The sequence below is a fragment of the Alosa pseudoharengus genome, unplaced genomic scaffold (genome assembly GCF_046254945.1).
Source record: "Alosa pseudoharengus isolate Yale_2024_CS ecotype anadromous, Long Island Sound unplaced genomic scaffold, YU_APseudo_1.1 YU_APseudo_1.1_scf_2, whole genome shotgun sequence".
Lineage (NCBI taxonomy): Eukaryota > Metazoa > Chordata > Actinopteri > Clupeiformes > Clupeidae > Alosa > Alosa pseudoharengus.
In genome coordinates, this window is record NW_027468663.1 from 39,080,314 (window position 1) to 39,104,497 (window position 24,184).

Sequence of the window (24,184 nt, forward strand, 5' to 3'; positions counted from 1 at the left end):
GCTCTGACCCCTGATCAAATGTTCCGTATAGCCGCCGAGCCCACCCACCCTTTCCCGGCTATAGTGACTCACTGGAAAACATTGGGGCCAAAGACGGTTGCCAGGTTCAGGGCATTCATACGGTTCTCCTTGTGCCGCTGGTCCACCTGGGTGAGGAAGTGGCACAGGTACTTGAGCAGGCCGAGATGCAGCTCAGGCAGCTGCTGCAGAAGCTCTCGCATGTCCTGGCAGCAGCCCGCCTCGGACGACTCTGTGGGAGACAAGGACACGACAGGGCACATTCCTGAGACAGGGGCTTAGATCACACTCACAGATGATGCATGGAGGGATGTCCAGACACGTGAGTCAACCGACTGACATCGGCATAGCTGACACCTGGCACCTCTACCTCACCTCAAAAGACTCATCAGATCACGTGACAAAGCAGCATCCATTACACCTTTTACATTTTTACTGTATCAATTTGATGTGACGACACCTTAATCATGCACTTGAAAGGTCATAGTGTCATCATAATCATAAATGCGGTGTCTCTTCTGTGCATCATCTGTCTATGAAAGGAAATTGAGGTCAGACTGATGGCAAACTGTTGCAGTTACCGAGAAGTGAGTGTGTGTGTGTGTGTGGATGGATGTGTGTGACAGCCTCTTTGCTAATGACAAATTAATAGCCCACTCCCATGTCCAGACTGAAATGCAGAGGATTAGCCCACCCAGGCGGATACCATTAGCACACTTTTGTAAGCAGGTCAGAGGTGGATCAAAGGAGATGGCCGATGGGGCTGTTACTGGGAAAATGGAAATGTAGAAACGGGAAAAGAGAGAGAGAGTGTGTGTGTGTGTGTGTGTGTGTCTCTCTCTGTCTCTGTCTCTCCGACTGTGTCAGGTAGGACAAAAAGACACAGAACAGCTAAAAAGCTAAAATATAATTTATGCTATTGCAGGACAACTCTCGTGTCCAACTCTATATAAAGTTGATGGTCATATATAAGCAGTCAGCGGATTGTTCTAGTACTAAGATTTGTAAATTGGCTAAATGCCTATCGGAGGCATAAACTGCACCTCCTAATCTTGAGGTTAGAATAATTCTGTATCAACTATTAACTAATAGTACATTATGAAAGGCCTCGTGATGACCATCTACACATGGCACTTTTAGGGTGTTATCAACACATGACTTTGAGTGCTCTGATGCAACTCAGTTGTAGGCATTATGATCATAGCTGTCAAAACAGCCTCCACCTGTGTTAAGTAAGATGACCACACACCCATGATGTCACCCACAAGAACACCCAGCCCTGAGAGTGTTTTCATGCAGCATTTCACCTGCTGTACAACAAAAGCAAGGAGAGAAGATAATTGAAAAACCAAAACACGGTTTCAAATTGAGCACAGGCTGAGCAGGAGGAGGTGAGCCCAGACCAGCCCTGTGAGAATCAGGATTACTGAGAGGAATATCGGCTGGGCAGTGATCAGCGTAGCTTAACAGGAGGAGAAGGTCCAGCTTTAATATTAAGTACCCTCTCTCCATCCTATTTCGCTTTTTCAATCTGTTCCCAATCTCTCCTGAGCCTTTTGGGATAATGTAAAAGAAGGAAATTAGCTTAAGTTTCAACATTTGTTTGCCTCAAATCCCACTACTTAAAAGTCAACATGCTTTAATTAAAAAAGATCAAACAAATGAACATTGCGGTTGATGTTCCTTTTTTCAGCTCTTTCACTATACATTTTTCCTCGTTTGTTTACGATTTCAAATGATTCCATGTAATCCGATTACAATCTCAATGTTCCACTTCCAGCAAATTCCAGGATTCGATCACGTGACGGATTGTCACATGCTGCCTGAATGGTGAAACAGTAGGCATCAGCAGCACAGTGAAACATTACCTGCGACAGTGCATAATATCACCTCAAACAAACAGGCCTCTCATGTGGCTGTCCTGGCTGCCAGGCAGCCCCATCTGTGCACAATGCTCAAGACACACGTGCCACAGAGAGAGAGAGAGAGAGAGAGAGAGAGAGAGTGGGATAGAGAGAGAAACTGGAGAAGGGGAACATAGAGTGAAGGAAGGGCTGTGAGTGAGTGACAGCAAATGGAAGAGAGGGAAAGAAAGCGTGAGGTTCAATCAAGACAGGAAAAGGGTCCAGGTTATTTGCTTCTCAAATTAATTTACTGGACAGTAAAAGAGACAGAGAGAAGAGGGTAGATCTCATGTCCATGTTGCTATCCCAGGACAAAATAATTGCCCACACCTGATTGCTTGGGCTGAGGAGCTTTTCAAACCCTCTAGCAGAAATCAAACCTGCAGAAAATCCAGTATAAAGGCTTTGTTTGACAAGATATAAAAACCATGTTGATCTATTTGAAAAACAACAACCCAACATAGGTTGTAATGAATTATAAGATTTATGGTGCATTCACAAAACTGGGAAGTGGGAAAGTTCCCATTCCAGCTAGCTACACAAAGTAAACTGGGAAGTATTGTTTAACATCACATATACCATCACTTTTGCACACACAGAAAAGTCATATTCATTTTCTCCTCCTACTTAATCAGCATCAATTCATTGAAAGCATCCTGCGCAGCACTTAAGTACAAGGGCGGCTAAGGGCAGAGGGAGCCCTCACTGGGCTGCATCAAATGCATCTGCTGGCAGTGATGAGACGCTGGTAAGAAATACACCACTTATTCCCTCCCCCTCTAATCGTTTAATGCCGCAGACCCACTCCTGTGCAGCCCAGGCCTGGAATGACAGGCAGAACCCATCCGTCCTCTCTGGGGTCTGGGTCAACCGAGGCCAGAGCCTCTCTTTGGCATGGAGCCCTCGATCAGACCTGGGCGTGCAGAACAGTAGGGGTCTGTGTGTGAGAAAAAAAACACTTGAACAAGGCCCTTGGGAGCTTTGGAGGCGCTGAGCATAGCAAATCTCCTCAATCAGCTGAGCTGCTGATGATGCACTCAGCAAAAGTAACTGCGGCGGCAACACAGGGGCCTGCGGCGGCCCTGGGGCCGAGCGGGGGAGATGGTGAGCTTACGTGCAAATTGGCTATGAGCGAGCTAATCATTGTGACGCATCAATTAACTGGCGACTGGATGTAAATGCAGTGCCTGTGATTTACAGCATAATTGAACAGCATAATTAATGTGTAATCTGAACATTGTACAACTGAAATTCTTGCCATTGGCTAATGGCTACATGAAAACATAACGCAATGTTTCGACTCACCAGGGTCTTTATCAGGCATGCCTGTTTTCCCCCGCTCGTCCCCAGGGCCGTCGCAGGCCCCTGTGCCTGATGAAGACCCTGGCATGCCTGATGAAGACCCTGGTGGGTCGAAACATTGCGTTATGTTTTTAACTCAATAAATGTAGTTCTTCTGGGAGATTGCAGTGTGCGGACAACTACTCTTCTTTCCCTGATTAGCCTTTTTTGTCCTGCACCTGGCCTCAGTGAGGTGGGATGTGCATACAACCACTTTGAAGAAAACACTAATGGCTACATGACCCATAATGTAAATGTATAAGGAAATCTAGTTCTGGCGCTTGTGGCCCACAACAAAGTTCCTGGACTTACGTTCTTGGGCTGAAGGCCCACACAGTAAATCTAAACTTATATTTCTCAGTCGGTCAGTGTCCGTCAATCTGGTGATCGTGGAAATTCCAGGCATGTGGTTGTCAATAATATGAGCAGTAAAGCGTGATTATATAGTTAAGTGTGACCTCTGATTAGAGACAAGGTCCACTAGTTGTTTAATGGCTGAGATGCATGTATAATGAGACATCTGGCTGCTAACCACACACACACAAGGAATTTAACCTCTTTCAAAGTGTTAATGTAAAATTGGGAGTTTCATTGGCCAGGTGATGTGAAAGCGGTACTGTGTATATTTGGTATTGGAGTGAGGTAAGCACTAACAATGACAAAGATGGTTTTCTTTTCAACTCACATTATGACAAAGTCATGGTCAACTTTGCTGTTTTACTTTGCTCCTCTGCTTTCAGTTATGCTTTTCCTAAAGAATTACATACTAAATCTACACAAAATACGCCCATGATTGTCTCCAAATGTACCCATCTGAGCCTAATGTTTGATACAGGCCGTGGAATGAAAGGCCTTTTTTGTAGCCTAATGTTTGCTAAGCCTTCAAGAGCGACTGTTTTCCTAAACTGCAATAAAACGTGATCCCTATAGGCGTTCCTGACCTTAAAGATAACAATTTGCAGGTTGCCTCGGGTTGGGTTGATATTTAATGCACATATTGGTGGTGGGTCAGGCGGGTTGGATGTTATGGTGGGAACTATTTGGCTACTTTTACAACCTTTAGTGTTGGCATGTAAATATCGAGTCCAAAACTAACGTTGCCGAATGATTGATGCTGGATTTGAACGTGTGATTAGAAGGGTGAAAGAGAATAAGCTTTTTGACTCTGTAATTACACTATCTATTGCTGGAAGTATTAATCAAATATTTGCTGTGGCCTGTCTGCTCAGCAATTATCAAAACAAAGCCCTGGTCAGGTCATGGGAGTGTGTTCTTCCCATTCCCCCTTCTCACCTCCGTACACTTGCCTGTGGCTTCTTGTGACTGTTTATTTTGACAGATAATACACTTTTTATATATTTCCTTGTCATTGTCATTCATTATGTTGTGTGGCCTTAACTTATATCTGGTTGTATATATATTTGGTTTGAAAGTACTTTGGCATGTAGGTGTTTAAGTAAGTCACCCTTTTGTCTAATTTTTGTTGTACTTCAATGTTGGTGCATACCCGCTCAACAAAGCAGCACCCTGGCTTGGAGCGCAATTTAGGCTACCTTGCTAACTTATCGAGATTCGTAGTAGCCCACTGGACCTGGATTATCTTGATAATACGTAAAAATACTTACCATTTTTTTACAGTGATAAACGTGTTTTACACTGATAACTACTGAATTAACACTCTAAACCGTAAAAACAAAATACAATTGTGTTTTAATACGGTGGATTTTTCTCATTTAAACATTACAGACTTTTTTCTGTACTTTTACGGCAATCTTCTTGAAAAAGTTGATTTTACTGTATTTTAAAGGTATATTCTCTTATTATTTAAAATACAGGAAAGAAGTGTATTTTATTACGGTAAATGTCTGTTTAAAAACTTTTTTTTTTACAGTGTAAGAGTACAGTCTATACACTATTAAAACATTTACCTATTTTGCATATTTTCAATGAAGCAAGTGCAAATCTGTGACCTTGACCTGTATATGCGGAGAGTATCCTTGCAATACACATCTGATGTTATGCTAACAGGTGACATGGCATACAAAGTGAGGGCTCACCCTGGTGCTGCTGGATGAGTGCCGGCTGTACACTAGAATCCACCAGACCCTCAGGTAGATCCCTGAAGAACTGCTTCAGCAGGCTGGCAACCGTGCCCACCTCGGACTCCTGCGCCAGGTCCACGGGCTCACAGCGCTCCAGGCGCTGCCTGAGGGCGTCCACGGCGCGGACACTCCCGTTCACCCTGAACAAGCCCTCCTGATGGAGACCTGCGGGGAGAGAAGAGGGACGCTGCTTCTAACAGTAGTCGAACAGTACACTCCTCCATACAGAAGTGGAATCGCTTAAAACATCTGTGGTAGAGGATCTTTTGGCAATTTCTGAGGAAGTTCTGAGGAAACTCTTTCAGCTCTAGAATCTTTCAACAGTAGGCTATTCTCCAGATAGCATGGGTTTCAGGTATTTAGTTTGCTTTGTTTAGTTTACTTTAACTATGGTAACTATGGTTCATGAACACTATCCCTGACAATTCTGAAGCAAAATGGCTGCAGACTTGAGCCAAATTGCTTTAATAAATATCTCTACAAAAACTTTTCTCATAGGATGACCTTAGCATTGAACAACTGAAACAGACTACAAGGTTCATGCAACCCATTGTTTCTCAAACTTAGACCAAGGACCACTTAACCAATTACAGTAAAAAAAAAATCACAGAACATCTAGTTAAAAAAAAACAGTAGACCTACTCCAACAGTATATTACACAATAGGTCTACTAACTGAACCACCTTGCTTATTGTCTTTGGACCTTGCTTATCGTGTCAGAGGATTCATTTCATTTAAAGTGGCGTAGCTTCCATAGGCAGTGTTGCAGAACTGTTTGGATTTACATACAAGTTGGTTCAATATTGCAAACAACTGATCTATATTATATTTTACCACGTCTGCTCGCGGGCCACTTGGGATAGCTTGCGGATCACCAGTGGTCCCCGGACCACACTTTGAGAAACACTGATGTAACCAACAAGTAATCAGTAGATGAGCTCAGCAAAGCAATCTGCTGCCATCTAGTGGTCGAACTCCAGCTGAACCTCTTATCTAAAGGTCATATGAATTCTTTTACATGAAAATGTGCTTGCCTTTGAAGGTAATTTATTTTCTGCCAAACATAACTGTTTTGCTCATTATATGAAGTGACTACACACTCTGCCTTTACCTCAATCGCCTATGCAAACATCTAGATAGTCTGCTCCTGATACAGTAAAATACTTACTTGCGAAACATCACACCGAAGAGAGGATATTTTGATAAATATTATCACAAATAATATTAACCCAGGCCTGTTATGTATATTGTCTGGGTTTAATGAAGTTTTGCAGCCATTATCTATTTACCAACAAAAGCTCTGGAAAACCAAATGGATCTGCTCTGATGAACAACTGTACTCTGCACTATTTACCCCATACATCCACTTCTATTATTTTAGCTGACCCTTTAATCCAGAGCAACCTTCAAATGAACATTCATATTCAAGCAGTGTAAAGAAGACCACAGAGTAAGAATAAATTCTACACAGATTTTTCACCAGTGCATTTTTAGATCTCAGGTTTTTACTTTTCATCAATTCACCTTAGATTGGTTGTCTATTTTGCTGTATACAATAAAGCTACAGATTTGTGCTGATATTTGCACTTTGAAATTGATAGAGGACTTGTATGTCCCAATCATCGTAGCATTTCAAATCAAGCTTAAAGAATACAGCAAAGACACAGTTGTGTTCTAGCTTATAATATTATTATGTAGGCCTACTGCATTGAGGACATTGCTGGTGGTCCCTAACTATTCAGTAATGTAGAATGAGGAAAATCAGCATTTTTATTCACTGGTGGTCCTGGGGTGTAATTAGTCAGAATGGTGGTCCCTGGTTCACAGTCAGTTGAAAACCCCTGCTATAGGCCTAACTCACAGACAGTCCTTAAACCATGATCAGGCACCAAACCATTACTTCAATGTATACAGAGAAAGTGATATTAGCATATTTTGAACAGGAAATAAGATCATGTCTCCTTACCATGCTCACGTAGATACTCCACCATGCTTCGGACCACCAGGGGCACTCCATCCTCCACCAAGCCCAGCTCCTTCAGTTCTAAGAGGGACACACCAAACACCCTTCTCCCTACTGGGGCAGTGGGTCTGGGCTTCACCATAGGCAGCTGGACCATCTTCTTCATGTCCTCCTTTATCTGCACAGCTGCTTTGTTGTGCTTTCGGGAACACAAAAAAGAGGAGGTCAGCTGTCCAACCACAGGTACTGCCATGACTGGCTGAAACATAGTCCATCTGTTAATGATAATGCATACAGCGGACCAGTGGGTCACTACCAGGCTCGCCGTGTTCCTACGACAGATATAGGCTATCTGTTACCACGGTTGCCGTGCACCTGTATCTAGGGGGTGTGTGCAGCAAGCTATGGCAGCAAGTGAGGAATGCACCGGAAGCAACAGACGGTTATGGCAGCGCAGCGGGCTCAGACGAGAGGCTGATAAAAATATGGACTGAGCTAGCGTTGATCAACTCTAAGCTTTAACGTTAACGTTAGTCTACTGGGAAATGCCGAGGGTAACCTCGGTGTCCATGTGCAGGTTGGAAGGGCGAACCTAACCGTGGCCCGTTTCAAACGCCGTTAATTAGGCTATAATAAACCCGAACACGTTCTCTAAATTCAACAGAGTTTAATTTTAACGCAAACGCTCACTCACCATTTTCACGCTCACTCGCCATTTCTGCTGCATAGATTTACTAATTCTGGCCAGCGTTCGCCGTTTTTTAGGAACTTGCCAGCGGGGCATCTCGGCAGTTTTCAGTTCGGATTACAACACAAAATGCATACAATACTTAAATATTAGCTTACATACATATATTGTGTCATTTAAAGTTTAGACAAAACTACGCTGACTGTAATTAGCCATAGATGTATATGTCTATGGTAATTAGCTAGAAGGCCTCTTGATTCACGTGCACCTCTGTTGTTGTCAGCTGTCAAGATTACCTGTATCTATGGAAACGGTGAGGCCGGGGATGCTCTTCGGTCATCTGTTTTTGACAGTTCGTGGCCTTCAGTCAATGCTGGTGGCCTAGGCCTATAAAAACTCTTTGTGGCTCTCTGGACCTTGTCATCCACCCACTCCCCCCCCCCCCAAGCCCCCAGCCTATGCAATGATAAAAAAAATAACAACCCCGTTTTCCGAAATCCAGTAGGCTATGGCCAATTTTAAATAATCCACAGTCTACAGTAGGCCTAGGCTAGGCTTTGGTCAATTTTAGGCTAAATAAGGCCTGCCTGAACAACCTACCCGATTAATCAATTATAGTTGTTTGGCAATAATTGTTGTAATCAATTTAATAGACCAATTTCACAGTGTCCAGGTGTCCGGCCTCATTGATGTTAATGATACCTTAATTGGCAGGGTAAAACGTCTTCCCGTCTCTGTCTTTCCTGTGGACTTTTCTTTTGTTGTCTAGGCTATGGGACGCACAGTGCTCTTCCACAGGAAGTTGATTTAGGCCTACACAGTGGCCCCATCTTGTAAAATGGGCTAATAGGCCTAGTTGTGGCAACTGTTGATCTATTTCCAAGGTTTTTGTACTGAGGGTCAATGTCATCACCTCACCACATTTCCACATTGACCCTGCTAACATGCCACATACAGTAACAGATCTGTGGAATTAGACCTAGCCTACCATCCACCAGCTGCTCACTAGAACTAGGCTACTACCCAGGCCATGACCCATAGGCTACACCTATTTTCATCCAGCTTCCATACATCACTTGAACCCTTGCATTCACAGAAAAGGTCGTAGACCTATTATGTTATGTCAGTAAGTTACTCAAACCCTCCACACCAGATCCCTCAAAAAACAGGTGATCAGTAACTGACTTGATTCATTAACTGCTCTTCTGGCTGGCACTTTGATAACAACTACACACCAATGCACTTAACATTGTCCGTGTCCCTTTAAATCCATGCCAAAGCAACTGTAACTATGCTACCTGTTGGCCAGCTGTCTTTAACAGAGAGACACTTGGCCAAATTGGATTAGTCCTCATCCCTTAGGAAAGAAGAGCTTGATTCACTAGCAGGATGACAGAGCAGACATAGTGACTCTTCTAATCCCTGCCCACTGTAGCACCAGTCAGGAGTTGCCCGGCTTTTCCCCGGCTGAGAGTTCATGGTGGCACGCCAGCACAATGGCGAAATTCTTTTTGGAGTCCTGTTAGTTGCCTTCTCTCAGAAATGCAGCAGTCATATTAGTGTGTCTCACTTAACAGCCTTCCACATAGTCTACCATTGTTTTTAAAAGCTGTATACAGTAAATGCTCACAGTACTTCTCACAAATTCATACAATCTGGGGCAGCATTTCATTGTGAATACCAGTGCTCTGTGTGAACCCCAAACCAGATTTAAAGATAATCCAGGAAACTACCCCAGTGGCCCTGATGGGATTGGAATAGTGGCAATGGCCAAACATGTCTTGAGCAAACATCCATTGCTGAAGTAAACTTCCCAGATGGCACTTAAGATGGCTCAGGCAGGGCTCGGAGAGGACACAGATGCTCTGTGCCGCAGGCCTCTGTCTCTACTGTGTGCTCTGTCTGATACTTGAATAAATAAAACTCATGACAGAAAGAGGGCACCATCAACTCTTCTTTAGACTTTAGCCTTTTGATTGAGGGAATGCTACGCTTGGCTGAGCATCCAACAGTAGCTATGAGGAAGAAATCATTGCCAGAAATGTGTCTTGTTAGCATTGCTCTAGTGTTGGCAGTGTTGGCATGACAACACAATATCTGACAGATTGAGCAGATGAACTTTGCTTTTGTTTTTCAGGTAACTGGACAAGTAACAGTAATATGCTTATAATAACTGTACAAATGTGTAAATGTTGTACTTGGCTAAATATTGTAATTATTAGTTGTTAAAGTTAACTTATTTAAAAGTACATTTAAAGCAACTTGGGTTTAAGTGCCTTGCTCAAGGGCACATTGGTGGAAGCCGGGAATTGAACCCACAACTTTTCAGGCTACATGCTAGCCCAGCTCCTTAACAACTTTACCACCTTCCCAGACCACCACCCCCCCATCTTATTTTATTGCTTTATTGCTTGATTATGGCTCAATAGCACGACTTGTGAAATATTCAAAACACATCATGCTTGTAACAACAACATTACATTCAACTGAACATTAAGCAATGAGGCATTGTAGATTAATGGAACCCTGAACTGTACTCCTGTATGCACAATGGTATCCAGTGCAGGTGTAAGAAAGATAAGCTTGTCTGACCATACCATGACCATAACTGTAAGTCTGTGTAAGCAGATGTCCCTTAAATCCGCCCCCGTCACACACACACTCTATGTACATTTTCCTACTCAGGTTCAAAATGCTTACATACACGTACGTGCACACATACACACACACACACACACACACACACAAACACACAGATCCCCCACTACTCAGGTTTATCTGTGACCTAATACAGGGGATAAGTGGGCCATTCACCCTCTAAGCCATATGTCTCACATCTCTTATCTTGCAAATGGTCTTTAAATTTACATTTATTCATCTTAGCTATTTACAAATACACCCAAACACAGAGAAAAATATGCCATTTCTCAGCCACTCATTTTCTGCAGTAATAACGTAGCCTGTGTCCCCGTTTTCACTAACATGTATCTCACTGTATTCATCTGAGCTCAGTGTAATTCTTGGTAGTGGGCAGCTCATTGTTGTCTTCTCATGGGGAAGTTGGTGATTAGCCCATACCCCCTTCCCCCTCCCCACACACACACACACACACAACACCCCTTACACCTCAACACTACATCAACACCCCCCACCCCACCCCCCAACTCACTGTCATGCTGTGAGTCCGCACTCTCGTGCCACTGAGGGGATATTACACTAACGTGACGACACACTGTTTCCCTAGTTTACAACAGCTAGGCAAATCCTTGCAATAGAATAGTACCTAAAACTGTTGGAGGCCACTATCCCTGTTGGAGGCCACTATCCCAAAGTGGTTGTGGGTACAGTTTATATTTATTCATGTGTTCAGTGCAGATTTGAATAAACAAAACCAGAAACTGTACAAATGTATGTTTTCCCACTTCTAAAATGTACTGCGTCTGAACGCTTTTTTCTGTTCCTCGGAACCCAAAAGTCTCTGTGTACATGAGTCGCTTTCTTCTTCCTGTTGCCAGCATCCCATGCCCCGATCTTGTTCCTGACAAGCCGTAGCATGCTCTTGTTCTCTCCCCCTCCTCCCCTTGCTCTCATTGTGGGTGGCCTGAGAGCAATTGGTGGAAAGTCAGGGCAGCATGAAGACCTATTCACAACAGCTGCAACAGAGAGCTACACATGTGCCTGCTTCACTCCCATTCTCAGATATAAGCCCCCTACATTTCATTGCCATTCCAAATGAAAGTGTTTAAAAATCAGTGGTAAATATTGCTATGGAACTGCCATGTATAAAAAGGTAATCTTCATGAGTGTTCCCAAATAGAAAAAAAAACACATCTAAACTAGTCTAGAAACACACCAGCTCTCTCAACACCAGCTGTCCCCCACACGTGTAGAGATATTTGTCTTTTAAATGTTGAATGGTCACTTATGAACTGGTCAAGTGAAATGAAAAGGAAATAGGTGTTATGGTACAACACTTGGTGCAGGGTATGTTTGGCAAATGCCTATTGCTAGTCAGTAACTTCTTTGGGAAAGAGATACTGGAAAAAGTTTTGCCACCCTAAAAGTTTTTTCCCTTTTTGTCATCATCAGGTCCTCAGTCAACATTTAATCCCTGTTCTGCTGTGTTCCACCATAGCTCTGAGATCACGGACATGGAAAAGTATTTACACCAGTTCCAGGAGAATGAGGTAGCCTTGTAAGGGCTGAGAGCTGAGCGACAACCAAAAATGACCACTATGAGCATACTGCCAACACTAACACACACACACACACACTGAGGAAAACATGTATGACCTCTTTGAGCATACTGCCAACACTAACACACACACACTGAGGAAAACATGTGTGCATTAGCATAGCAGTTGTAGGACAGAGGCCTATTTTCACTCTTACTGTCTCTCTTGTCTTTCTCGCTCCTCTAAGTTTTGCCTGTGTAGAAAGCTCCATCCCTGACGGGCCTGGTGTGTGTGTTGTGTGTACTTACACAGATGGTGAGTGCTCCGGCCCCCATTCTCCTTCTCCCCCCAGATTTAAAAGCCGGAAAGAACGTGATGAATCCCCTAAGAAAATCCCCCACCCTTCTTCTTCACTTAGATTCCTGAGAGTTGTAAAAAGGTCCATGGACTAAAGGAGTCCCTTCACCGCCCCAAAATGCCATCCGAAAAGGGCTGCGGATACTCCTGAGAAAGTTTTCTGAAGAGTTTCAGTGGGGCTGAGCAAGAGTTTCCCCGAGTTGGACTCCTTTTTTGTGCTCCCCCTCTCTTTTTTTTTCTCCTACTCCCTCCTCTCTCCCTCCCTGACTACCCCTGCACACAGATTAGTGTCTCCTCCAGTGCTGAAATCTGAGCCCTGCTCTTCCATTGGCTGGTGCCTCAAGCCATGTGACCAGCAGGCTGGAACTTTGAAAGTGTCTCACCACAGGAGGCTGAGTCAGAGGGAGAATGGCCCTGAGGCAGACGTGGTATGTGTCTGGGCTACAGTATCTCATATCTGTCCAAGATCTTGCTCGTGTACAGATCTCTTTCAAAAAGTGGCCTACAATCACGTCATGTGTTGGACTGTATGATTACACTAAATTTCTGATCCACACTTTATAACCATTTCTATCCACAAATTAAATATCCAGTGAAATTAACAAATCAAAAGTAAAGAAAGTTAGTGGACTAAATAAAACTATTCATCCCTTTATTATGCTTGCTATTCCAATGACAAACTCACACTTCAAACCATATGAAAGGAGTTTAATATGACATTGCAGCACTTTCAATATTAATATTCAATACTCATACATCTGGATCACACTGATTAAAAACAGACACTTTTAGAACAGTGAGAAGAGACTATACATAATACCTTAAATATGAGAAATAAAAAACAGACTGAAACACATGATGGCTTCCACAATCCCTGAGGCACTTGTATTAATGGAACAAGAGTGAGCTTAATGAGGTGTGACTGGTTGAATACATCTACAGAAACCAATTCTCTCTCTTTCTCTCTCTCTCTGTGTTGCTCCCTCCGTTTCTCTACATTTATTATCCACTACCTCTTATCCAAACCATGTTATTTTTCTCCCCATGTCTTTTCTATCCCTTCTTTCTCACCCTTCTTCGTCCCCTTTTGCCAGTCTTGCCCTGTAAACTGCCACCATGTCACTCTGTACTGGGCTTTGATGTGCTCTCGTAGATGACTCTCTTCATGTTGTCCTCCAGCCAGTGGGAGAAGGCAGACGTGCGTGTGAACACCGACGGCTTCTTGTCCTTGATGCAGCCGAATGGGCCGAAACTCACAATACCGTGCACCTCCCAGGCGCTGGTGCCCTCCGGTTGGCACACGAACGGGCCGCCAGAGTCGCCCTGTGGAGCGGGAGCAGGGAGTGCCATGGAAACGATGTAAACAAACAGATAACCAAAAGTAGCCTCCATATACAACAGCTGCATTTGTGGACGCTACAAAATTGTGAAGGCATTTGGGAGGGTGTAGTCATGGTGCAAGGATAAGGGAGGAAGAGAGAAGGAAGGAGTAGGAGGATGTAGAGAAAAAGGAAAGAGAAAATCGCTGGAAGGTTTTAAGAGACGTGGAGAGAAGAGTGACTTGTTGCGGAGGAACATGAAAATGAAGGCAAAGAAGACAAGTGGAGAAAATACCATCAGATTGATGCAACAGATGCCACACACACACACAAACACACACACACACACACACGCACACATTGATTTTATGCACAATAAAGAAAGAAGCAGGGTCAAGGGGTCATTTCTCAATCCCATTCACCATCTCTAACCCACACATTTCCACATTTATGGAGATGGGTGGAGGAAGAGATAGAAAAAATGTAACCTTTCCATTATTACATAACATACTATGGCTGTCTGAGCAATTCTACTTTAATTGCTTTGATGAAATCTTTAAAAACAACAGGGAACATGACTTCCCTGGGATAATCCCTTTGTTTCCCAGCTGCTCTGTTAAAGGAGATAAAGTAAACAAATATGTACAGGCAGGAAATAAAGCCGTGGCAGGAAAGGATAATCACAACACTTCCTTTTGTTTTTAACTCTGCCAAAATAACTGACAACATGGTGGTTCATGGCTACATCAAACATTCTCTCATTGTTGATCATGGCATGCATGACTGTTTTCTCAAGGTCAGACTAATTAATAAGCAGCGACACTGCCATTGCCTCTCCAAGGGCTTGTTGCTGGCTGGGACGATGCATTCCTGTTTCTCATTAGTGACCAGTAGTGTGTGAAGCTCTAATTGGGAAACACTCTGTCTGTCAAACCACCATGACAATGATCATTTTATTTCTCGCTTCTGGCAGACAAAAATCGTCAATGCCCCCTCTTATGTAATAGCCCAATTATGAGAGGACTGAAAACTGACCAGTTTACATAATCCAATGTTGCATGACAATGGCCAGTCTTATCTCCCCTCTGCATCCCTTGACCATGACTGTGGGTATAGCAACTGACTGAAAATGGACTGACATTCCATGGAATACTCTGAGTATACAGTGTATGTGTGTGTGTGTGTTTGTGTTTGTGTCAGGGTTGCTTCCTGTTTGCTACCTCAATTGAAATGCGTGAGTGAAATTCAAGAATTGAATTGGAATTTAAGAGCCAGTTTCAATTCAATTCTGGAATTTTGCACAAGCCTGGTTGTGTGTGTGTGTGTGTGTGTGTATGTGTGTGTGTGTGTGTGTGTGTGTGTGTGTGTGTGTGTGTGTGTGTGTGTGTGTGTGTATGTTAATTATATAAACCCTAGGTCAATGATGACCAAATGACATTACTTTAGCCCTACCACCCCAACACCCTGGCATATGTCGACTGTTCCCTGCGTTGTTGCCTCCATACCTGGCATGCTGACTTGAGTTCATCTGGCAGCTCGTAACCAGCACAGATCATGGAGGGCCGGACGCTGTCCCACCAGTACTGGGGTTTGCTGCAGGTGGAGAAGGGCACCACAGGCAGGGGGGCCTGGTTCAGCTTGTCAGCCACCACAGGTAATAGATTACCTGGAGGGGATAGGCAAAAGTGTGTGTGTGTATGTTAATTAAAATGTATGTGTGCCTGTGATCTTTGGTACGTTCATCTAAAAAGCCCATATAAAGCACTTCGAAGCAAATTTACAGTATGGTGATGGAAAACTTGCAGAAATCCCTCTTAAAATATTTTCAGGGAGCAATGTGTTGTTTGTTCTGCCAAAATAGCCTGAACAAGCACAAGCACTCCAAAAAGCTGCCGTCTACATTTACCCACGTCGATGCACAGTGCCAGAACCGCAGATCACGGGCACACAATGTGCCCCTGAGACTAACACAGGAGGGACTGGCACGAGGAAGACTGGCACAGCCGCTTGGGCAATGTCCATGCCGTATTAATGAGGCCAGGTGGCATTTGTGTGCCAAGGGACAGTGGCCTAATTACCACCACACTGAGCCAGATGCCAACCAGAGACCATTTCCCCATTAGAAGGCATGAGATTGACAGGAGTCAAGCTTCAGTCCAGAGATTGGGATGCTCAGTGTGTCTGGATGTTGACAGTGGAGGACATCTCTGTCTGTGCACTATAGATTCTTAAGACTGAAATAGTTTGTTTAATTACCAGGATTTTATTGGAGAGGCTTTCGAACCACGTTATGGGTTGATATCAGTGGAGAAACATTCTATGTATATTGTGCATTGCAGGAGAATGTCTTCCAATAAATGCCAGTTGAGCTGGGCCATTAATGTGTACAACAATTACCAGCAGAAAACATGTGTTAACTCTTTAGGGTTTTTAACACATGTCCAAGAACAATCCTGTTGAACAGTTTGACAAATGTATCGCAGGTAATGTAATTGGTTTCTAAATAATAATAAAAAATGGTCATCAGGCATATTTGGCCTTATCTGAGACAGAAAATCTAAAGGAATAATTGAGTTGATATAGGAATGGGGATTTTTAGGTTGAATGCATCAACTGGAGCTTGCCACTGACCTTTCTCATCACCCCAGCCAGTGACGAAGCATGTCTTGCCAGCGGGCAGTACGAAATCAGGTTTGGGCAGGCACACAGGGCTGACCTCTCGTGTCATGTTAACGGGCTTGGCCAAATGCACCAGGGCAATGTCGTTGGTGATGTCGGTGTTGTCCTGGGGGTAGACAAAGCCCTCGTGGGAGACCAGAGCGTCCACGGTCACACACTGCTCAGTGGGGCCGTCCAAGCTGGAGTTGATGTGGTGCTTGCCCATGCACATCCGCCAAAAGCCTGGCTTGTTGAAGGGCCTGGGTACGGACACAGGGAAGGATACGGTAGTTAGGAGATATTAAAATGGCAGCAGACTAACAGAATGTTAGTAGAAATAGCCGACTGCTAATAAATGAAGGGAACAGAAGGAAAAAAAGAAAGAAAGTAACCGATAGCAGGGAGAATGAAAGAAAGTAACCGATAGCAGGGAGAATGAAAGAAAGTAACCGATAGCAGGGAGAGTGAAACTCACGCCATGATGCAGTGGGCAGCAGTAAGAACCCACTCCTCATGGATGAGGGAGCCTCCGCACACATGCTGATGTGGCATCAGTGCTGCCAATGGAGTCGCCTGGAGGAGACACACAGTCAGGCAGAGAGAGGGTTCATAACAGGGAAACATCATAACATGTATCAAACTGAATATAGAATAGACACAGAGACTTCTGGCGCACATCATCACAGATGTAGAGCTGAGATATTATTCAATATAGCAACACACACATACACACACACACACACACACTGGTCTTACCTGCATCGACACTTGCCAAGGCCAGGAGTGTGGTTCAGCCTCAATCCCATTCACCACTCTGGTCACAGACATGTTAGGGGTCACAGCAGGCACTCCACACTTCTCAGGCCACGCTATCAGAGATACAGATGTTACGTACTGATGGAAAATGTTTCATAACATAGCATGTAGTTGTTTTACTAATTGTTGATATCACTACAAACGCAACAAATTATTACAGTAATAGTGGTAAAGGTTATGTATCCTGGATTTTATCATTTGATTCTGCTAGATGCAATGTGAACAGAAGACTTGTGTGGACTGATAACTATTGTCTCAGTATTTGAAGAGAGATGGTAACTGCCAGCTCCTCTGCTTGATGCAGTACTGTTGGCCTAGTTTCAAGCTGTCACTGCTCTGTACATCACAGGTTGTATCGTTGAAGAGAGTTAGCGCTGTCACACAAGCAGCTAAGTGTGGCACAGTTTCTTAAAGTGATGGAGCTGTCTTTCTAGAACACTTGAAATGTGAAGGTTTATTGTACACAAGAAACATGTACCAAACTATGTTATATTTGTGGTACAAGTTTCAGCCAACTTGCCTTGACAGATAAACTTTTCTTGTCGCCCATTATACCCATTATACCCTCTATTTGTATCACTCTATCTCTCTTACTTCTTTTTCTATCACTCTATCTCTCTTTTCTCTTTTTCTATCTCATTTTCTACCCCCCCCCCCCGAGATACATACATTCTCCTCCTTTTCCTCCATCACTTCACCCCCCCCCCCCCATCCTGTCACTCTCACTCTGAGACTGTGCCATGGAACAGATGGCCTGAGCTGGAGCTGCTGTTCTGATTTGACAAGTGTGCCAGAGTGTTTTACAGTTTGCGGAGACAGGCAGCAGCTCACAGGCTCTAATGAGGGGTGTGTTGTGCTCTGAGATCTCCATGTGCTGCCACTAGCTATATCGGATCTTTATTTTGGACAGTCCTACAGTATGTTCTACTGTCCTGTGTTCAAAGCATTTACAACCTGATCATGCTTGTACTGTTACATCACATTATCTTACATCACAATCTGGGTCTTCCACAACGTGAACGTCATGTCTGTGTGCATAAAGGTTGCCACCGTTTGTAAACTCACTAATGACAATGTCGTCCCAAGGGTTAGGTGGAGGTGGAGGCAAGGTGGGGATGATGGCAGGATCGGTGGTCCAGTATCCACGGAAACCCTTCTCTTGGGTATCACCATTGGTGAAGAAACGGACTATTGCCGTGTCTCCAGTAACCGTGGTCGTGGGTGGTGGTGCAAAGCCACAGTGTTTACCTGATGGAGGAGACAGATGCAGATGTATATGTAGATTAGTAGGCCATTTGGAAGGGACCTTCATGACCAAAGTATTTTGAATGGATGAAGAGGTTAATTTGTTTGAGCTCAAAACAGAGGTTATTACTTACTAAAATATACAATAGGTTATTCATGCAATACAAGCAATGCCATAAACAGTACACATTTCACAACAATATGGAACATACAGCACATTGCAGATTAAAAGCTGCAGCATTACCAATGGATTTCCCATCTGCGCTGAAGATCTCTACATAGTCCACACATTGGCCAAGCTGACTGACGCCCTGCACTTCAAAGTGGGTGAAGGTGATGTGGACGGACTTGGCCGCGGGGATGGAGATCCGCCAGGTGCACACACTTCGGTTATGGTAGTCGCCGCTGGGCCAGTTTGGAGACTTCAGCTCCCCTTGCTGAGTACTGAAGTGACCTCCACATCCAACCAGACCTGAGAGGTGGTGAAGAGAAGGCAACAGATGTATGGATTGATAGATGTATACAATATGATAGATAGAACACCCTGTATTAAACGAGAGCTTGTTTACATGCATGGTTTATGTCAGTATTCTGTGGTACATCCCTTAATACTGTAATTTCACAATTATTATCCGCGGCTTACACATTGATTTTGCAAAATTTCTTCAGCTATGAGGTTAATACACGGGGGCAGTTAATATGGTATTAATGTGGTGTTGTTTCTTTTAACTTACATAAAACACTGTCCTGCGGCTTATACACAATGCGGCTAATACACAAGAAATTAATGTATGTAATTATAGATAGAAGGCCAAAAGGGAGTGTCAGACTCACTCTCCACTTGGCTGGGATCCACCACTTCGTAGTGGGCCATGAAGCCAGTGTCCACAATCCTGTTATTTGAGGAGAAGGTCACACTCAGGGTCTCACCCACAGTGACTATAGCCTGAGGAACAGCTCCGATACCACAATGGGTGCCTGGGAAAGAAATACATTTATTTCCTTTAGTGCACCACAATGACAATGACATTTTGTAGACTTTTAATAATTATACTTTTTAGTTAGATGTGGTATGCAAATAGAAAAATCAAACCTCACACTATTTCTACAAAATATTCTATCTTGGTTTCATAAAAGTTATTTTTTACATAGGCAGTGTTGGAAATATATAAGAAAACATTTCAATGATCACTTAATTGTACTGGTAGTGCTCAGAAGTTATCATAAAAATGGAAAAATGTCTTGTTTCTTCTAGGCTCTGCAATTGGAAATGGCAAACTCATCAGGAGGAACGCAAAGAGAATGCTAGCCATTGTTCGACAGCGATGTTGGACACATTGCACTTCCACTTGCGGGCGCGCGCACACACACACACACACACACACACACACACACACACACACACACACACACACACACACACACACACACACACACACACACACACACACACACACACACACACACACACACACACACACACACACACACACACACAGCCACATACCCATTGAGCCCAGCTGGTCACTGAGGGTGACTTTGTCATTCATGCACATTAGGCTCTCCTCCAGGGAGAAGTTGGCGAAGCGCAGGTGGATGAGTTTGCCAGCGGGGGCTCGGATGTGCCACTGGCACTGGGCACCGCTGCCATAGTTATCAGGATGATTCATGGTGGCCAGGGTGCCACTCGTGCTGTTCAGGTACTTGGCCCCACCACAGCCAGAGGCTGTGGAGAGAAGGGAGATAGAGAAATGAATGAAAAGAGAGAGAGAGAGAGAGAGAGAGAGAGAGAGAGAGAGAGAGAGAGAAAGATAACAGGAGAGAGAGCACACGGAAAGTGTGACAGAGGCAAACAGAAATGGGGTAATAAACTTGTACACAATGTTTATGTGGGGTCAGATAAATAGCTATATAGCTAAACATAGCTGAAAGAGGGCAAAAAGTTTACCCCAAACCATAAAGCCAGATGGGCATTTTAATAACCTTAAGTGTCCTTTTTTGTCCTTTGGTGGGTGTGTGTGTATGTGCATGTGCATGTGTGTGTCTGTGTGTGTGTGCAAGTGCGTGTGCGTGTGCGTGTGTGTGTGTGTGTGTGTGTGTGTGTGTGTGTGTGTGTGTGTGTGTGTATGGGTGTATGTGTGTGTGTGTGTGAGTATGAGTGGGTGGGTGTGCTTGTGTGTGCACATGTTTGCCAGTGCATTATTGTAGCTGAACTCACTGTTCTCCTCATAGATGTTCCTGCGGATGACATTCTCCATCCAGGGGATGTAGGCTGAGGCGCGGGTGAACACACTCGGCTTCTTGTCCATAATGCAACCGATGGGCCCGAAGCTGGTGATCCCGTGAACTTCCCAGGGGGCCATGGGGCTGTCCTGGCAAACCAGGGGCCCACCAGAGTCTCCCTGCAATGCAGGTTAAGAGATTGCTCAAAACTTCTTTAAAAAAAAAAAACTATTCTCCTGCACTACGCAATGTTTCAACCTTGGGCTGATCCTGTGGGGAGTGTGGGAGAGCAGCTTAATCAGCAGAGGGAAGAGAAACTGACGGAGAGAGGCGTTTTCCTCAAGGACTCGCCTTGGGCAGCCCGTTCTCCAGCACCTCTACCCCAGCGTGTGCAATGATTTTCAATGTCACGCTCTAGCACAGTAAAAAATGCTCCTGAAGAGTGAAAGCACCACACTCTTTTGAATGCCAGGGGCAAAGACATGAGCCATGGGGGTGAGAAGGCTGGCATACCTGGCACACGGACTTGAGCTCGTCAGGTTTGGTGTAGCCACAGCAGATCATGGAGGGCTTCACCTGGAACCACCAGTAGTCCATGCGCTTGCAGGTCTCATAGGGAACCACAGGTAGCGCCACCTGGTTGAGCGTCTCTGATGGCTTGGCCGTCGCAGGGTTGCCTGGGAGTGTGAAGGGCACAAAATTAGGTGATGGGGCTGATGGGAACACTTCATGAGTCCCCTAAGGGGAGTTCAAATGATTTTGGGCCATTCTCATCAAATAACACTCACAATGAAAAAAGTTTTTCTTGACAACCTACGGTGGAATGGTCATGATGACCTTCTCTCCTTTACAAACAGCAGAGGGTGCTCTGACTTCATTTCTCTTGAACACATCAAGGCTACTACTGAAAGCCCTGTTGAGATGACCACTACACACGCTCCTGTTTCCAGCACCTACATAGCTCACCAATGGCCAATAAAAACAATGACTGGTCTGACATTCACTGATTGGCCTCTAGTACCTCTCTATTTCACTGGGCACACATGAATAGAGACCAAGCACGGAAAAGCAGCAGAGATTTCCTGGAAGTGAGCAGAGACAGATGGATCCCAACGAACGCCCCCTGGAGCATTTATGTTTGGGAAGAGGGCCTCGCTTCACAGAGCCCAGACAGCAGGGCTTCTTAATTACATGGCCTCAGGCCCCTTCCCTACGGGTCCGTGTGACGACGGAGGTTTGTTTTTCCATCCTTCTACACAGGCTCTCCGCATCTACCTGCCTCTCCTCCTGTCTGCCTCACTGTCTCAGCACAGCTACACTCTTAAAACGAATGTGTTGAAAACAACACAACTTGAGTTGTTTTCAACACATCTCTGTGTCCAGATAGGGACAACGCAGTTTGTGTTGTTTCCTTTTTTTATTTGTTGCGCAATATTTGCGCAACTTGCGTTGAAAACAACACATCTTGAGTTGTTTTTTTAACACATCTCTGTGTCCAGATAGGGACACATTCGTTTTAACAGTGTAGGACTTCACTTAGACAATATTACCTCTGCTACTCGGAATCTGGGTTCAGTAGCTCTCAGAGACACATTACAGAGTTGGTATAATGTATTCAGAGAGGCAGTACAGGGTGATTGGTCACTAACCCTTCTCATCGCCCCAGCCGCTGGCGTAGCACTTCTTGGCCGCGGGCAGAACCTCCTCCAGGGAGGGCAAGCATGCAAAGTCGATTTGGACAGTCGGAGTGACCTCGCCATCCAGCCGCATCAGGGCCACGTCGAACTCCACGGTGGGCACGTCCGGGTACTTGAAGCCCTCGTGTCGGTAGATGCCCTGAACGCCCAAACAAAGCTCGCTCGGCTCTTCAAGGGTGAGGTTGTGTTTGCCCATGCATATGCGCCAGCGCTGAAGCTCATCCGCATACCTGCAATGAGAGACACATACTATAGACACATACACAATGTACTGTCATTTCATAATAATATTTATATAAATAATGTCACCTATATGTATATAATAATGTCAAGTATATGTATATTTTTATCATATCAGTTTTGTGTTTCATTTACGTTATACGCATGATATCAAATATCAAGATAAAAAAATAGTCCGACCAAAATAACAATCATATAGCCTACATACATATGCTATCATACACCCACATCTAACACACTCCAGGCCATTCCTATCCCTATCACCCTGTAGTGTGTGGAAGGTCCATCTCAGTAGTGTGTCTGTGTGCTGTGCCGTTTCTTTAAAAAGGCTCATTCCCATGCAGGTGTGTCCATTAAGCCCCTGCCTGAAATGAGCCCAGGCTTGCATACTGGCAGCCCAATACAATCAAGCTGCCTGTCAGAAATATGGAAATGGGCCTCTGCCCGAGATGACAGGACACATTTTTGAACTCGACTCAAAGTCTTCCCATATGACAGGAACAAAAAAGGCAGCAGACATTTTTTTCTGTCTCCTGTTTGAGAGAGTATAGCAAAAAGGGGCGGCGTGTTAAAGATTGGAGACATATTTCCTCCTGGTGCATTTTGGGAAGCATCTCCTTATAAACATGCTCGATAGATACTCTGCTGGAAGATCACAGAGAGCAGACATATTGATGCTGTCACAGAGAGCTGTAGCTCAGTTTGTCTGGAAATGAGCTAGTAGATGTTCACCTTGTGTCAGATTTCTGACTTTGATTGCATAGACCTGGGGGAAGCATATATTTGATGCGTCAAGGTGCCGGCACAAAATTGCAATCTCTTCTCCTCTCATTTTCAGTGGCATCTGTCATAAAACATCTTTATGTCTCCTTACTGAAAAGGAAAGTATTTTGCTGCTTTTTTTGCACATCGATCTCTAATTCACTGTAATTGTTACTACTGTAGTATCAGAGTAGTGTAGTAATAATGCTGTCCAAAATGTGACAAAAAGACAGACAGAAAAAAAAACCTAGTTTGAAAAGTGCCCGTAAAATGAGGGATATCTGAAAAGGCAGACAAGTGGCTTATAAAGCGAGGTGTCACCTGATGAAACAGTGTGCCGCGGTCATGACCCAGTTCTTATGGATCAGAGTTCCTCCGCAGGTGTGGGAGAAACTGGGCTCAGGCCGACTCTCTGGCCAAACCTTTGGGAAGAAATAACAGTGTACATCTTGATTGTAAATCTGCTGTCTATGAAGTGAATATTTACATATCCTTGGTGCCTGTGAATTATTCTACATTAATAAAATAATTAAAACATACAATGTGCATTTTAAAGATTTTAAAAAGGCTTACAAACATGCCTTTTTTAAATTTAGTCTATTAATTTGTCACTGTTTTAGACCTAATTAAAGGTGTTTAATATACTTTTCTGAAGTTGGCATTTTGGAAATAACCT

General features: G+C 44.1%; 3 protein-coding genes across 7 annotated transcripts in view; all 3 read right to left on the bottom strand.

Moving 5' to 3' along the window:
- Nucleotides 1-12,794, bottom strand: part of fam13a (family with sequence similarity 13 member A) — a 62,173-nt gene extending 49,379 nt beyond the window's left edge. For 2 of the 5 annotated variants that reach the window (XM_076294939.1, XM_076294940.1), the window contains exons 1-3: nucleotides 7,332-8,186; nucleotides 5,321-5,530; nucleotides 73-250 (exon numbers count right to left, since the gene is read on the bottom strand). In XM_076294939.1, the coding sequence (XP_076151054.1) occupies nucleotides 73-250; nucleotides 5,321-5,530; nucleotides 7,332-7,596 (653 nt within the window). In that variant the 5' untranslated portion in view covers nucleotides 7,597-8,186. Of the gene's footprint in view, nucleotides 1-72; nucleotides 251-5,320; nucleotides 5,531-7,331; nucleotides 8,188-12,499 lie in introns of those variants that run through there. The other 3 variants (XM_076294938.1, XM_076294937.1, XM_076294941.1) reach the window with 3 other exon arrangements.
- Nucleotides 12,795-13,667: 873 nt separating this feature from the next.
- Nucleotides 13,668-17,287, bottom strand: LOC143133505 (chymotrypsin-like elastase family member 2A). The gene is made up of 5 exons (XM_076293269.1): nucleotides 17,282-17,287; nucleotides 17,001-17,098; nucleotides 16,499-16,785; nucleotides 15,373-15,533; nucleotides 13,668-13,871 (listed from the first exon to the last, which is right to left on the bottom strand). Exons 1-5 carry the CDS (start codon nucleotides 17,285-17,287, stop codon nucleotides 13,668-13,670), a joined length of 756 nt encoding a protein of 251 aa, XP_076149384.1.
- Nucleotides 17,288-17,331: 44 nt separating this feature from the next.
- Nucleotides 17,332-24,184, bottom strand: part of LOC143133506 (ovochymase) — a 24,112-nt gene continuing 17,259 nt past the window's right edge. The window contains exons 13-21 of the mRNA XM_076293271.1: nucleotides 23,830-23,930; nucleotides 22,459-22,736; nucleotides 21,323-21,486; nucleotides 20,805-20,988; nucleotides 20,094-20,312; nucleotides 19,421-19,564; nucleotides 18,831-19,058; nucleotides 18,407-18,589; nucleotides 17,332-17,339 (exon numbers count right to left, since the gene is read on the bottom strand). Coding sequence (XP_076149386.1) covers nucleotides 17,332-17,339; nucleotides 18,407-18,589; nucleotides 18,831-19,058; nucleotides 19,421-19,564; nucleotides 20,094-20,312; nucleotides 20,805-20,988; nucleotides 21,323-21,486; nucleotides 22,459-22,736; nucleotides 23,830-23,930 — 1,509 coding nt within the window. The remainder of the gene's footprint in view (nucleotides 17,340-18,406; nucleotides 18,590-18,830; nucleotides 19,059-19,420; nucleotides 19,565-20,093; nucleotides 20,313-20,804; nucleotides 20,989-21,322; nucleotides 21,487-22,458; nucleotides 22,737-23,829; nucleotides 23,931-24,184) is intronic.